Source organism: Abrus precatorius, unplaced genomic scaffold (assembly GCF_003935025.1).
Source record: "Abrus precatorius isolate BTA unplaced genomic scaffold, Abrus_2018 Scaffold4, whole genome shotgun sequence".
Classification (NCBI taxonomy): domain Eukaryota; kingdom Viridiplantae; phylum Streptophyta; class Magnoliopsida; order Fabales; family Fabaceae; genus Abrus; species Abrus precatorius.
The window spans coordinates 452,277-468,171 of NW_020874384.1; the positions used below are offsets into that span (position 1 = coordinate 452,277).

Genomic DNA, 15,895 nt, shown 5'->3' on the forward strand with positions numbered 1-15,895 from the left:
TATGTTTTGTCATTGTAGACGCTGTCACAAATTTGACAATAATTATAAATAAATATAAGTAATACTAACTGGCAAATGTTTTGTTTGAGTCCATCGAATCTTCTGCTTCAGTTGGACTTTTCCTTGGAACATTATATTTTTTAAACAATTTTCTATTAATAAGATATGTTAGATTGAGTCAAGTTGTTTTGATTTCTTCACGATTTATTATCCAATCGTCAAATCACAAATAATTGTCAATAACACGCATAAGGTTCACCAAGAGATATATAATTTTTAAAATAAAAAATTAAAATAATATCTTAATATAAATTTAATGAATTAATATTTAATTAATTTACTTTTTATAAATATAATAAATTCATTTTATATAAAAATAAAATATGTATCTTCTTCTCTTTCTTCTTTAAAACTCAATTATTCTCAATTATAGACTCATAATTCACGTCCTTCATTTTAATTAATTGCGCTGACTAACGGATTTCAGATTCTATGTTTTTCCGTTACACACTCTGTTGAATGGGTTAACGGTATATTATATAAATATGATAATGTAATCCTGAATTCAGAAAGAAAACAGATTGTTATTCTTTATTTTTTAATGTTAATCTTTCATAACATAATTAAAAGATTTATTATTAATTAATATAATATAAATGAAGCCCAGCAGTTTGTTCTCACCTAATTCGCCATTGATCATTAATAAACTCGAGTAAAGTGAGTGAAAGGAGAATGAGAGTAATAAGAAAGAGAAAGAAAAATGCCATAGACAATATGATTTTAAAAATAATTAAAATAAAATAAAAAAGTATGACCTTGAACAACGATTCATATCTAATTACTTTTTAAAGTTATTTTCAGAGAATAATTATATATTAATTTTAGATCGAACAAGAGATTCTTTACAACAAAAAAAGTACATTTAAAGTTGTGTGCTAATTAATTAAGTCTATGTATATGATAATAAGTAACATAAAAATCTTTATCTAGCATCCAACACTGACATAGTTACTTCGTTAGTTGAAGAAAATATCATTCTGCTAGAAGAAGATTCTCCTTCAATTTTAACTTTATCCATTAAGAAACCAGGTTTATTTGGTTGAGGCAAAGCATCATTACTGTTCAACATCACAACCACAGATGCCATATTTGGTCTATCGTTAGGGTGTTGTTGCACACATAAAAGACCAATATGAATGCATCGAAAAGCTTCGGATAAAATGCATGAGCTTCCTAGACAATCATCAATCAATTTCATTGGGGTCTCATCTTTCCACAGCCTCCAAGCCTGCAACAGTGCAAAACCAATTTTTAATGGCCACTTCGTTATATTGAAATTGAAATTGGTTTATTACTTACATGCCCAATGAGATTATACATGTCACTTGTAAAGACAAGTCCATTGTTTTTCTTTCCACTTACAATCTCCAACAATATTATACCAAAGCTAAATACATCAGATTTGGTAGAGAATAGTCCATCAATAGCATATTCAGGTGCCATGTAACCGCTAGAAAGAATCAACAATAAGTTAATTAGATTTTTTTTTTATTAATGTTGAATACAGTTCATCATAACTAAAGAAATTAACTTACTATGTGCCAACTATTCTACTCGTTTTCCCTTCAATTTGATCACCTCCACACATTCGAGCCAAACCAAAATCCGAAATTTTTGGATTCATCTCATTGTCTAATAAAATATTACTTGCCTTAAGATCTCTATGTATAATCCTCAATCTAGAATCTTGATGAAGATAAAGTAGTCCTCGAGCAATTCCCCTTATTATATTGAAACGTATAGACCAATTTAGATGTTTGCTCAGAGTAGAGTCTGTCATGATTTTCATTATGTTGATCAGTATTCTCTTTCAAAACAGAAAAATTTAAAACAATTCAAACTTTAATTAAATATAAGTTTAGTGTGGACACTAACCGAATAAAAATGAGTCTAGGCTTTTGTTGGGCATGTATTCATAAAGTAACATTTTCTCTTCTCCTTGAATGCAACAACCAATAACCTCAACAAGATTTCTATGCTGAAGCTTCGTACACAATATAACTTCATTTCTAAATTCTTTCGATCCTTGTCCAGAGCTCCTCGAAAGTCTTTTGACAGCAATCTCTTGGCTATTTGCAAATGTACCCTATGTTTCAATTCATAGTTTGAAAACAATATAACATATAAGGAAATTTAATAATAAGATTCATAATTTTCCTTTGTCTGATGAAAGATTCATGATTTTGGTAATAGGTAAGTTGCATGTTACCTTGTATACATGTCCAAAGCCACCTTCGCCAAGTTTGTTGTCAACTGAGAAGTCATTAGTGGCATTAGCTATTGTTGCAAGATCAAAGATTGGAAGCTCAATATCTTCTTGTGTGGTCTCATCTTTCTTTTTAGTTGACAACCTTTTGTTTGCTTTCTCTTCAAAATAGTAATGGGAACCAATATAATCAAGAAGAAAGAACATCAACCAAAAACTTGATTTTAATTTTTAAGTGTATGCAACGCACCAAATTTAAAACTAGTCTATTGTGCTATCTCAAGGAATCCAACAATAGGAGGGGGGTGAAGGCTTTTTTTTTTTCTCCAGATAATCAAATGAAATATTAAAAAATTTAACAAGGTTTATAATAAGACAACTATTAAGAAGAGATTAGATACTTTGGATCAAAAACTAGTTAATTAATATCTCATCTATTATTATATATTATATTATATATATATATATATATATAATATTTATGCATATGATCTTCGCTATATATACCTCAAACTTTATTTTCATCACAATTGATTCTTAAAATTTATTTTTATATGATTAAAATTTTAATTTAAATACAATTATGAAGAAAAAATTTTAACCACTTATTTATCTTAAATCTTCATTATTCTAAACATAAAAATAAAAAAATAAAAAAATTATATAATAATAATAATAATAATAATAATAATAATATAGCAATAGTTTTGCAAAAAAATAAAATAAAAAATACAGAGAAAACATTTCTTAATTATATAATAAATATTTATAGTGGATTATTTTTATTTCTTTGTATTCTTTTCTAGAGTTTGGAATCTGAATTACGTTATGATATTTAGAAAAGAAAAAAGGATTATAACACAAAAATTTGAATGAATGATTAGTATGAAGATAAATAATTTATCAAATGTTTTATTGAATGATTTTAGCACTAACTTAATTGATAGAATGGGCTATTTGCAAGAATTATAAAGTTTAAAGATTAATTGAAACAAAATTAAAGAGCAGGGTGTATATTTATAAAATTAGTGAAGTCTAAGGGTAAGTTGAACACCAAATTTTCTAAGTGTTTGATTGCAAAAAATAAAATAAATTTGATGTTTAAGGATCAACTAGGATGAAATTAAAATTTATAAAGTATTTATTTACAAAGAGGATAAAATTTAGGGGTGCTAAATATAAAGAATGTATTTGTGTACCATGTATATGTCATAGTAAAAAGTTTGACCAATATAAAGAGTTAATTAGTAGTAATATTTTGTGCGTGTATGTAGGGGGGCGGGGGGGTTGATAAATTTATTCAGAGCATTTCACTTTACAGTGTAGTAAGTGTTAACAAAAACCTTAGAAACTTGTGAAATTAATAAGGAAGCAGATGACTAAAAATTATACCTCTACACTTTCTTTTGGACCGGCAAATGTAGGAAAATGCCAATAGCATCATAAAAACCGCTACAAGTGGAATTATAATTACCAAAACTACCTTTTTCTTATGCCGCACATCTGCATTTACAGGTTCACAGAAAAGAAAAACATAAAACACTGGTTAGACCCGAAGACACTGCCATGTCCCTGTAACTATGGAAGATACTCTCTTTGGTTATATATGTATTTATATACATTAATACTGAGTGACATTTAATATAAAATGAAGGAAAACAATAGAAGCAAATCAAAGCAATCACCTATCTCTGAAGTAGCCATTCGAATATATAGATCCTGCCCACCATTTGAAAACAATCTCAAATCAACAAGATCACCAAACCAAATTACACAGCCACTACCTGCACCACTTACATCTAAGTTAGAATAAGCCGTGCAAGAACAATTTTCCCAACACTTGGCCTTGCAATCCTCTAGTGTCATACTCTTATTGACCCAAGACTGTGTAGTATTAGGCAATTTCATATCACTCAATCTTATAAAACCATCTTTATCCTTGACCCTGCAGCTCCATGGTTCACTACGCACACATCCTTGTGACCAATCCATCATACCCCAATTCAGGGGTGATTTTGGATTGAACCCTTTCAAGCACTGACAAATAGGTGAATCATCAACAATGCAATTCCCATAAGGCCCACATCGGCCATAAGCATCGCAGTTATCTTTCGGCACAGACTGGTACACACTCCAAGTTCCATATTTTGGAATCCACGTGATTCGTTGGCGAAAATGAAGGGTTCCATTCATAACAAGTATTGAAATTACAGACTTATTATTCAAGTCGTACGTGTAGTACACCTGTTCAAAATAAGAAGAAAAAAAATTTGAGATTTTAGATTGGAGAATTACGTATCTTATTATTAATTTATCTTGATTTACAGGAGACTAATCACATCAATGTGTGTACATACAAAAACAAAAATTAATTTTTAAAATTAAGCAGTCCTTGAAGAATTAAGAAAGATTAATCATAAAATATGAGTTAAGATGTACTAAAATATTGTAAAAATGATGAAGATACTATTTTAACACCTCATCTGAATTGTTGACAAATTTGTAGTCAAAAATTGGATTAGCCCTCAATGCCGGTGAGCCACTGAATTGAACCCCATTCCAAGGGCCACCTCTATAGTATTCGACAGAACCCTTCCACATTACCGATTCAGGGTTGTTGCCAAGCACAATTCCCCAAGAAAAATCCCCTGAAGATGGGTCATCCCAGTTTTTCCATGCAGTTAAACGTCTATTGAGACCAGTTTTAAGGTCCCATCCTAGCTTCATTTCAGGTAATAGTGTATCTGTTGGATAATCAAAACTCTGCCACAAGACCCTTTCTTCTTCGTTGTTCTTCTCTTTAAGTACTAGATTTCCGGTGTTTAAGAGTTGCACAAAGGGACTCAGACTCAACGCCTTTGTTGACAAGTTTGCTGACCAAACAAGACTTTTATTTTTGCTGAGAAGTACGAGGTTGCCTTTGCTTATGCACAAAACGCTGGAGTTGTCGGTAGTTGGATTGTCACGGTTGGCGACCCAAACAACGGTTGGGACATGGATATTTTTGTACCAAATTCCAATGTATCGGTTTATGGAACTACCTGGAGTGAAGAAACCCAGTTCGAAGGTTTCATCGTTAGAAACCAACGTGGTGCCATCATGAAGTGGTTGAAAGTTGTTAATGGTGTCGACTGCAGAGGAAATTTGAGGGAAGAAAAATGTTACTACTAGTTTGGAAATAACAAGCATAGTAGTAATGGTGGCCATTTTTTGGTAATTGGTGCTCACAGCCACTTGTTATGAGCATATAGGATATGCCATAAAGAAGGGGCGTTGGGGTAATTAATATGATTACGGTTGCTATTATTATTTCCGGGTTGACTTGGTATACTTTATGCTGCCATAAGTTGACCGGAATGTGATTCACAACAGAAGATACGAGGTTCATGTTTTGGCCATTGGCCCAAACTACTTTCTTTAATTTATTTTATTTTTCTCAAAATTTTATTTGTAAATTCAAACTACTTGTTTTAAATTTTTCTTGTCCCGTTAAATTACGTTTTCTTCTAAAGTATCAATTGTTTAACTGTGAACATTTATATTCTAAACTTAAGTCATCATTATTAAATATGAAAAAAATCTTAACTTGAGCCTTATAAATCGAGTTTAATTAAGCAAGTAATAGTATATGGTTTGTCATGTGTGGATGGATACAAAATATTTTATTTTCATGGCCTACATGAATTTGGTTTGACCTAAATAATCGGTCATAGTCTTAATCATGCAAAATTTGCAAAATAGGATCCCTTTCGAATGTGATAGATCGATGAAATAAGCAACCAACTCTTGCAAAACATCTACCAATAACAAACACTACAAATATACCACAAATATATCAGTATAACTTTTCTGATGTTAAATCAATATAAAAAAACATTACAAAGTCAATAATGCCCAATCCAAGATTTTGCGACATATTCTCGAATCATCATCTCAAAATAGCATTAACCTTCCACAGATCCCCAATTAATAGAAGCATTGAACAATCTAACGATGAATACCTCATCTAGCCTAACATCTTACTTAAAACCATTGCAGTGAATCTGAAAACACAATATTTCTAAGACATTTTATTACACTACGCCAGAAATGAGTTTTTGAAGCCCTAATTTATATAGCGATTAGTAAAAACTGTTTTGTAATTATATATTTAGAGAACGATTCTCTGTTAACCACTTTCAAAGTATACTTCTGAGAGCGGTTCTCTATTAACTGCTCTCTAAAGTCATACTTCTGAGAGCTGTTAACAAAGAACCGCTCTCTAAAATCATTCTTGGAGAGCGGTTCTCTGTTAACCGCTCTCTAAAGTCATTTATAAATGAAACACGTTCAACGTAATTATTCTTCTTAGCTAATAAAGTTGGTCTCTTTTATTGTAAGTTCTGTTCTTCTTCTTTGCTCTCTTATGTTCTCTTCATCTTTTCTGTTAGCATGCTCTCTTTGTCTTCTCTCATTAACAAATTAGTTTTTTTTTTTCACATCTGTAGGTATTTCTTCATCCTTCTCTCTTAATCTTCTTTGCGCTAATAATTAGTTTTTTTTTTTCATATATGTAGTTACCTCTTTATTCTCTGTTGTTCTCTTCATATTTCTGCGCTAACAAATTTTTTTCACATTTGTAGGTACTTCTTTGTTCTTTCTTTCTTTCTTCTTCTCTTTGTTAATGGTGAATCATCCATTCTCTTTTTTTTTTTTTCTCTCTATTAACGTTAAAAATCATCCTACTAATTTGTTTTTTTTTTTTTTTTTCTGTTTGCTTCATGCATATATGGATTGTCTTTGGTTAACACCAAATGGATAAACTCAAGATTCAATTTTGATTTGTGATAAAAATAAAGAAAACTCACAAAGAAATTAATTTTAAATTTTAATTTAAACGTAATAATAAATTAATTTTACTTTACAACAGATCGAAAACTAAAAAAAAATTAATTTCAAATTTCAAATTCGCGGTCTATATTTATACTTTGGAGAGCGGTTCCAAGAACCGCTCTCTAATCTTACACCTATATTTTGGAGAGCGCTGCCTGAAACTGCTCTCCAATATTAACTTTTGAGAGCGGTTGTTTAACCGCTCTCTTAAATATAACACATCAGATAGCCCAGGATTTTAGAGCAGTTTTAAACGCTCTCTAATCTAAAATAGAACCACTCTCAGATCTCTATTCTGGCGTAGTGTCACTTACATATATGCTTAAGTTTAGTAAAAGTTCAAAGTACATAGATTTAAAATTCAAGAAATAAAGGTTGTTAATTAAAAATTACAAACTTTCCTCTCTTCTAATCAACCCAAATAAAGAGTTTTAATTTCCCTTGCCTCTTCATCCTTCCATTCACCCAAACTACCGAAAACGACCAATACAATCTGAATGCACAAATTTCGTTGACTTTAATCGCACGTTGAACTAATGTTTATTGATGTGGGTGTGTGAGAAAGAGAGTATGATCAGATTGTTCGTCAACTTGTGTGCATAATCAGCTTTCATATGGAGCAACTATTAAGACTTCATATGTAATTATTAACTCCAAGAAGTGTACGTAAAAGAAGGTGGAGTTATATATATATGCCCAAACATGCAATCTCACAAGTCCTTGCAGTTTTAATTATTAATCCTATTTTAGACTTTCTACAAGTGAAGGTGCTATTGTTTTTTGCTTCGTTATATATTTTTGTTGCGTCATGTAGTTGACAAAATTTTATCCATCATAAAACTATTGCCTAACTTAATTGTCCATATTCTAAAGCTAATTATTATTGCATGCGTGAATTTTGCAAGTCCACGTTGGTTCTTGCCCAATAAAATTACGTATAATAATGGTAATGATGTCAGAGTTAATTTTATATTAAAAAGAATATCGACCATTGACTATTAATTACTAATGGAAATAATTCTTATTCTCAAGTTGTTGAGCTCAAGTATTGAATCCTATCAAAAGCTGTTTGGTGGGGCGAGTGATTGCGTTAATTAAAATTCAAGAATAAATAAAATTCAGTCTTCAAGGTATTTAATACTCATTACTTGTAATTTTGAGAAAGCTAATGTTTTAATAACTCATTTGATTTTAAATGAATTTAAGTCAACAAGAAGTTTAGAGGAAATCATAACTTTTTCAATTATTGTTAGCGATGAATCTCCGCATTCCAGTGCATTGAATTATGCCTTCTACAAAAAAAAAAAAAAAAAAAAAAACTATATGTTTTCTTCTATTTTCATATATAATTCATATAAGTATTTTACAATACATCTAGGAATGGCTTATAAATCTCTTATATAACATTCAAAAATCTCTCTAAAAAGTAATATAGGGTTGGGTAACATGCTTGAATGACTTCTAGCCATGCAACATTTAAACTTTTGTTATTAAATTTGAAATTTTTGCACTGTTAAGACAGACATCTCCATTACTAATAAAATTTTCAAATTAACTTTTACATACCTATAATTGGCAGAGTAACAGTGTCAAAATTTTGCTGATAAAAACATATTTAAAAAAAATCAACAAACATCTGAGTACAAAAATTAAGATATATATAAAAATAAAAAGTTAATAGACAATTAAGAACTAAAATAATGTTATCTATCTGTCACTTAAAATTGAGATAGTGAGGTCATTAACCGAAGAAGATGTTGTATTTTCTGCATAAATATGTTTTTCAATTGAGTTTTCTTCGGTTAAGTAGCTAGGATCCTTCGGCAGAGGCAACTCATTTTCGTTGCTCAGTAATACAACTATAGATGCCATTGATGGCCTATTATTAGGATGTTGTTGAACACATAAAAGACCAATATGAATGCAACGTATAGCTTCAGATAGAATACACGAATCCTCCAAACTAGAATCAATGAATTGTGTTGGATTGCCTTCTTTCCACAACTTCCATGCCTAAAACAATTAGAAAGAGTGGTTATTTATCATTTCATTATGTGAAAAAAAGTATATAACAATATCACTCACATGTCCAGTAAGGTTATCGTAGTCATTCGGATAGAAGAGTCTGCTATTTTTTTTACCACTTACTATCTCAAGTAATAATACACCAAAACTAAATACATCAGATTTGATGGAGAATATTCCATCAAAAGCATATTCAGGAGCCATATAACCACTGAAAAAAGATTCAAAAGAGTTAATTTTGATACTTGATTAATGTGTAATAAGATTTTAGAACAAATAAAGATACTTACAATGTGCCAACTACTCTATTTGTTTTTCCTTCAATTTGATCACCTCCACACATTCGAGCCAAACCAAAATCTGAAATTTTTGGGTTCATCTCATTATCTAACAAAATATTACTTGCCTTAAGATCTCTGTGTATGATCCTTAATCTTGAGTCTTGATGAAGATAAAGTAGTCCACGGGCAATTCCATTTATGATGCAAAAACGCTTAGGCCAATCTAGAAGTTTACTGCGATCAGAATCTACCAAATTTCATGGTTATCTTCTAATATTGCAAAAACTATAAGAGAAAAATGAAATTCTAAATTCAATTAAGAATCAGTTTCGGCAGAGACACTAACCAAAGAGAAAAAAATCAAGGCTTTTGTTGGCCATAAATTCGTATACGAGTAATTTCTCGTTATCTTGAATACAACAACCAAGAACTTTAACAAGATTTCGATGCTGAAGTTTGGCACAAAAAATAACCTCATTTTGAAATTCTTTTAACCCTTGTCCAGATGTTCTTGAAAGCCTCTTGACAGCTATTTCTTGTCCATCCAGCAGTTTTCCCTTCACACACCACATATACACATACAGGGAGGAAAATCAAATGCAGTAATTATCATTTTTTATGCTTTGATCATTTCTTAATCATCAATAACTATGTTACTCACTTACCCTGTATACAGGCCCAAAACCACCTTCACCAAGTTTATTGTGATTTGAAAAGTGATCAGTGGCATGCGCTATCGAGACAAGGTCAAACAGAGGTAGCTCAAAGTCTTCCTCTTTATTCTTGTTGTTCTCCTCTTTTATCCTCATTAAGATCTCTGTTTCCATTTAACAATTTAAATAAGAAAAACCATATTCCAATTTGTGTTAAAAAATTTATATTTCTAATAATATAATAATATAAGTAGGACTACATTTTATTAATAACATTTATATTTAATTGATCTAATTTTTGTAAGTCTTTTAGACTGCTAATAAAAGGTAATATGAAATTAATAATTGGATACTGAGTTTGAGTTTAAGTCCATTAAAAAATAATGGTAACCTTAATAAATGTAGTCATAGTCTCTAATATATCAAATTAAAATAGTTTACTCTCTTCTCATTAAAAGAGAAAACATCAAGTTTTGACAAAAGAATCAATAATTTCGTTGAAAAAGTATATTGTACCAAATGTTTTTGCTCATCATTGTGCCGGAAGTTCATATTCAACTGTGTTTATCTAGTAAAATTCTATGAATCTAGATATATTTAAAATTCTCTTCTTCTCTCGTTAATACAGTGTGATGTAGTATTTAGTTTTTATGAAATTTAATTTGGGTTAATAGAAATTCTCAACAACTTGTGGTAAGAAAGTTTGCTTTTGATGTTATCTTAATTCAGAGTTTATGGTATGAAATTTTTTTAATTTAAATAAATTTTATTAAAAAAATATGATAGTCAATAATTTGGGAAGAGGTACGCATGAATGTAAAATGATTGTGTTTTTATATAAGGCTTGAATATATTTTGCTCTTTATATTTTATCGATTGTTTTTAATTTCTCTTAATTTTTTTTTAATTTCTATATATTTTTTTGAAAATTTTATTTTAATTTCTATTAGTACGGTAATTTAACAAAAAATTTGATGTATAACAATGTTTTAGTAGTCTACACTAGCAATAGGGTTAAAACAATAATTTTACAAAAATAAAGAGTTCAGAAAGACTAAAAAAGAATTAAAATGTAAGTATCAAATATATATTTGCTTAGAAAAAAAAAAAGTATCAAATATATATTTAAAACTTCCGATGATATATATCATGATTATGATCACACGCTTTCCTCTTATTTCTAAATGAATGGACCTAATAACATCATTACGGGTCTTTATGACTTTATGTGGCCATTCCAAATGTGCCTTAAACTTTTTCCGTGGAAATAATACAAAATCATTATGAAAAGGCATATGGGTTAGGCAGAGGCTTACCTTTGATTTTTGTTTTGTTCCTCCAACAAACAAATACGAAAATTAGTACTATCGCAATAACAGAGGAGATGGTGCTTGCGATCACAACCACCTTCTGTTTTGACCCACCTTCTACACCTTGATTTTCTTCATGAAAAAAATGAAATATATAGTCATCAATATGTGAAGAAAAATGGGTGTTGAAAAAAATTAAATTTTAGCAACATTTCCATAGTGACAAAACCAAAATGAATGCTCATACCTGTTTCTTCCACCGGCAATCTAATATACACATCTTGTCCACCATTTGCAATCAATCTCATATCTAACAAATCACCAAACCAAATGGCACAGCCACGACCACCTCCCCTAAGGTCTGTATTTGTATAAGCCGAACAAGAACAATTTTCCCAACACTTGATCCTACATTCATCAAGTGTCATACTTGCATTAACCCATGATCTTTTAGTGTCCGGTGCCTTCACATTACTAAATTTTTTAAAACCATCCTTATTCTTTTCCTTACACCTCCACCTTTCATTGTGCACACATCCTTCATTCCAATCCATTTGGGTCCAATTTTGAGGCGATTTGGGCTTGAACCCATCTAAACAATTGCACACGGGTGCATTACCAATGACACAAATCCCAAAAGCACCACAAATGTTATAGGTGTCACATAAATCACTAGGCAATTGTGAAGACATCCTCCATGTTTTGCTTTGTTTGCTCCATGTCAAGCGTTGGCGAACAGAAAGTGTTTGATTCAACACAATTCTTGTGATCACCGATTTATCAATGAGGCTAGCTGTGACATATAACTCATCATTGTTAGACACAAAAGAGTAGTTAAGTATTGTATTGTTTATCACTGAAGGGTTGCCACTAAATTGAGTACCCGTTGAAGGGCCACTTCTGAATACCTCTTTTGACCCTCTCAACATTACCTCTTCAGGGTTATTTGTAGGTACAACACCCCATGTAAAGTCCCCAATAGAAGGGTCATCCCAATTTCTCCATGCAGTTATGCGCCTATCAAGGCCCTTTCTGAAGTCCCATCCAATTTTCATTCCTGGTAGAAAGGAGTCTGAAGGGTAATCAAAGCTCTGCCACAAGTAGTTTTGAGGATCGTTGTCTTTCTCATCTCTTAGAACAAAGTTACCCGAGTTTAATAGCTGTGCTACTACGTTGACCCTTTTTGTTGTTGCGTTTGTTGACCAAATAATGGTGTTGTTTTGATTGAGAAGTACGAGGTTTCCCTCTGTGCTTATCATCAACTTGCTGGAGTCGTCTTTGATTGGGTTGCCACGGTTTGCAACCCAAACTACTGTTCTGTCTGGTATATTTTTGTACCAGATTCCTATGTAACGGTTTGAAGAATTACCCGGGTTGAAGAAACCCAACTCAAAGGTTTCATCCTTTGAAACTAAGGTCGTGTTATAGAAAAGTGACTCATTCTGGGCAATGATATCTACAGCAAAAGATATTTTAGAGAAGAAAATTAGTATGTTGGTTACAAGAAGCATAACGGGAAGAATCTCCATTGCTCCCTATTGTTTTCTCACGATTACATACAAGAATTTAAATGTTGAAGTTCGTAGCATAACTTCGCGTACTTCATCGAAATTTCCCACCTAACTCAGTCAATGATATTATTAGTTTAGTTCTATGTTCCATGAATATGAATAGGACTCAGTACTGTATAGTACGACATGTACATATATTAGTTTTTTGAAAAATAAAATATAGATATGGTAAAATTATATAAGTAAATGATATTTTATTATATTAATTTATCATCACCATTGTATTATCACTTACCTTTAATTTCTTGAAAAATTATTAAAAATATAAATTTAATTGAATTTAAATCTAAATAACACATTTCAGTTAAGATATATATTAATCTCTATATATCTAAAGAAAAAGTATATAGTAAAAATAAAAATAATACATGCATCGAATATTTGGTATGAGTACTATACGAGTAAATTGTAGTTTTAAAGTACTCATACTTCATAGCTTTAGGTACAATTGTTAATTTTAAATATATTATAGTTTCGTTACACTTTCCATCTGTTGATGGTTGAATGGTTCGTTTCAAATTGCTTTATATACGAAGTCGTCTTAGTTAGCTTCAGTTTCAAATCATATATCTTTTAATTTCAAATATTTCGTTATATTTAAATATGTGTACTTGAATTGTTGCGTTAAATAATTATATTTTAAAGTTTGGTTCAAATTCTCTTTAGAATGTTGACATAGATTTAACATAAAATGCAAGAAAAGTCAATAGAAATTAGAATGGGGGTGGTCTTGCTACAGGAATGAGCCATGTGCATGCATAGCACAATTATATTTATAATAACAATGAGGATATCATATTTGAAAAGCAAGATAATTTGACTTTAAACATATAACCAACAAACATGTGTTAAGTGATGCTTTCATGGGGTCCATTTTTTTCACTTGTTTCTCTTGTAGAGCTAGAAAAATTGTCATTATGGATGGTGGCAATGTGTGATGTTTAGACTCGTGAATATGTATGGCCACCTGCAATTTCGTCCTCATCGGTGCTGTTTGCCTTCATCATCTGCAAGATGGGATTCCACGAAACTTCCTGGTAATCAAATTAAGAATTGATTATAGTGTTTGTGAACATGACATGAGTGATTTTTCTATTTCTATGGTGGCTATTTTTGCCAAAGAAGATCCAATCAAGCCTGAGAAAATACCTCGATAAAAATGTTTGTTTTATGAGAAAAGTCAACATCAGACGAAGGTAAAATATCATGATAGCTCAAATATATAAATAAATAGATTGATTGAAGAAATCAACTCAGATCCGTGTAGGTGTAAAGTACACATTCACATTATTTTTTAAAGCACAAACCAAAACAAATTTTAATTTTATATATATATATATAACATTTAATTTAAATATACTTAAAAATAAAAATAATTACGCTGGTTGACAGACATTCACAAATAGTAAAATAAGTTTACACTAACGATACACTAAAACTAAACTCATTTTAAAACCATCCCAATCTTTTATTATCAATTACTTTATATAAAAATTACTTTTATAACTTCTTATACACGAAAGGATAAAAAGTGTTTCTTAGATATGGCAATGCTCAAGGGATTGAAGCATTAACTATGCCCCCGTTCATATTAAGCCCGTTGCAGCTAGAAATCATGAATTTCGTGTTCATCTTTTGACACTCGTTTTTAAAATTATTATATTTAAATAATTTTTAAAAAAAATTAAGAATATATTGCATAATCATTTTAAAATTTAATAAATTTTATAAATTAAAAAGTATTTTATTTCATAACACTAAACTTTAAAATTCAAGTTAAAACTGAATTTTCAAAAAATTAAATGCAATAAAAGTCACATAAAATAATAAAAAAATAATTTCTAAGGCCCTCTTGTTTAAAAATAAAGGCTTAAATTTAATATATAAAGATTTTTTTTTTCTTTCCTATGCGTAATATATAATACTAATGTAATTACTGTTTTAGAGTAAAAACCTTGCCATTTAAAAAAAATTGTTAGTTTTTTCACAAGTTCTTTACCCCATATCATGCACCCCCTACAAGCTTTGCTAAATACTTTTTAAAGAATATGTTGTGTTATCACGGAATATTTTTTATACGATTTCAAAAATATAAGGTTGCCATTTCATAATTGATTCAGTATCCTATTTATATACACCAAACCAACCATAAATATACATACACACCCAAACATTCAAGAATTTCATTGAATCCACTACATAATATATGCTTAACATTTTATCCAAATCCAAATCCAACTTTGAATAAAATCACTTGATCAAAAAATCATTCCAAACTTACGTACCCATTTACAAACACATGTATAAATAAAGTTTGAATAAGGTTTTGATATCTATAAAGTTTATATATTTTTAAAATAAATTTAAATATTATTCTGTAATAAGTTTCAATTTTAGCACGATTATTTAATTGTAATCATGAGTACATTTATTTGCATCTTGATGATAATGAGGTTTGGACATCTTGATGATGCTATAGATGGGGAGCCACACTTAGTAGGGTAGGTGTGAAATGGAATGTTTTGCATAAAGAGAAGCCTTTAGAGATGCACTTCAATGGCTTGCTCAAGCTTGGCTTTTTGGTTCTCAGCTTCACTTGCTCGTCCACTGGGATTCTCAGTTAGTTTTCCAATTCATAGGCGAACCGGAGTATGGCCCCATGGTGTTCTAGATTCAAGGTAATATATCAGACAACCCATGTTATCTTGTGCATTCTAGGTTCTAATAACTGTATCTAACAGCATGAGCCATGGTTCTACTAATGTTACATTAATTTTAGGATAGAGGTTCACCCTTATAACGATTTTGTTACTTTTATGATATTTTATATCATTTGCAATATAGCAGTTATACTTTATATAATTAATTATTTTCTAACTGTTATTAAAACTTTTTTTTAGTATTGTCATAGATTTCA

At 30.3% G+C, this 15,895-nt stretch overlaps 2 protein-coding genes across 4 annotated transcripts; both read right to left on the reverse strand.

The window, feature by feature from the left end:
• Positions 1–936: 936 nt before the first annotated feature.
• Positions 937–5,489, reverse strand: LOC113864286 (G-type lectin S-receptor-like serine/threonine-protein kinase At4g27290). 3 transcript variants are annotated; one of them, XM_027497841.1, is made up of 9 exons: positions 5,185–5,301; positions 4,745–5,086; positions 3,952–4,510; positions 3,659–3,781; positions 2,270–2,427; positions 1,936–2,146; positions 1,596–1,833; positions 1,360–1,510; positions 937–1,288 (listed from the first exon to the last, which is right to left on the reverse strand). In XM_027497841.1, exons 2-9 carry the CDS (start codon positions 4,991–4,993, stop codon positions 983–985), a joined length of 1,995 nt encoding a protein of 664 aa, XP_027353642.1. In that variant the 5' UTR covers positions 4,994–5,086; positions 5,185–5,301; the 3' UTR covers positions 937–982. The 3 variants fall into 3 exon arrangements, with proteins under 3 accessions (XP_027353642.1, XP_027353641.1, XP_027353640.1); XM_027497840.1 differs by having other exon boundaries at positions 3,659–3,769; positions 4,745–5,489; XM_027497839.1 differs by having other exon boundaries at positions 4,745–5,489.
• A 3,356-nt stretch (positions 5,490–8,845) lies between these two features.
• Positions 8,846–12,946, reverse strand: LOC113864288 (G-type lectin S-receptor-like serine/threonine-protein kinase At4g27290). The gene is made up of 7 exons (XM_027497842.1): positions 11,655–12,946; positions 11,414–11,539; positions 10,110–10,261; positions 9,791–10,001; positions 9,454–9,691; positions 9,224–9,374; positions 8,846–9,151 (listed from the first exon to the last, which is right to left on the reverse strand). Exons 1-7 carry the CDS (start codon positions 12,934–12,936, stop codon positions 8,846–8,848), a joined length of 2,466 nt encoding a protein of 821 aa, XP_027353643.1. The 5' UTR covers positions 12,937–12,946.
• Between the last annotated feature and the right edge of the window lie 2,949 nt (positions 12,947–15,895).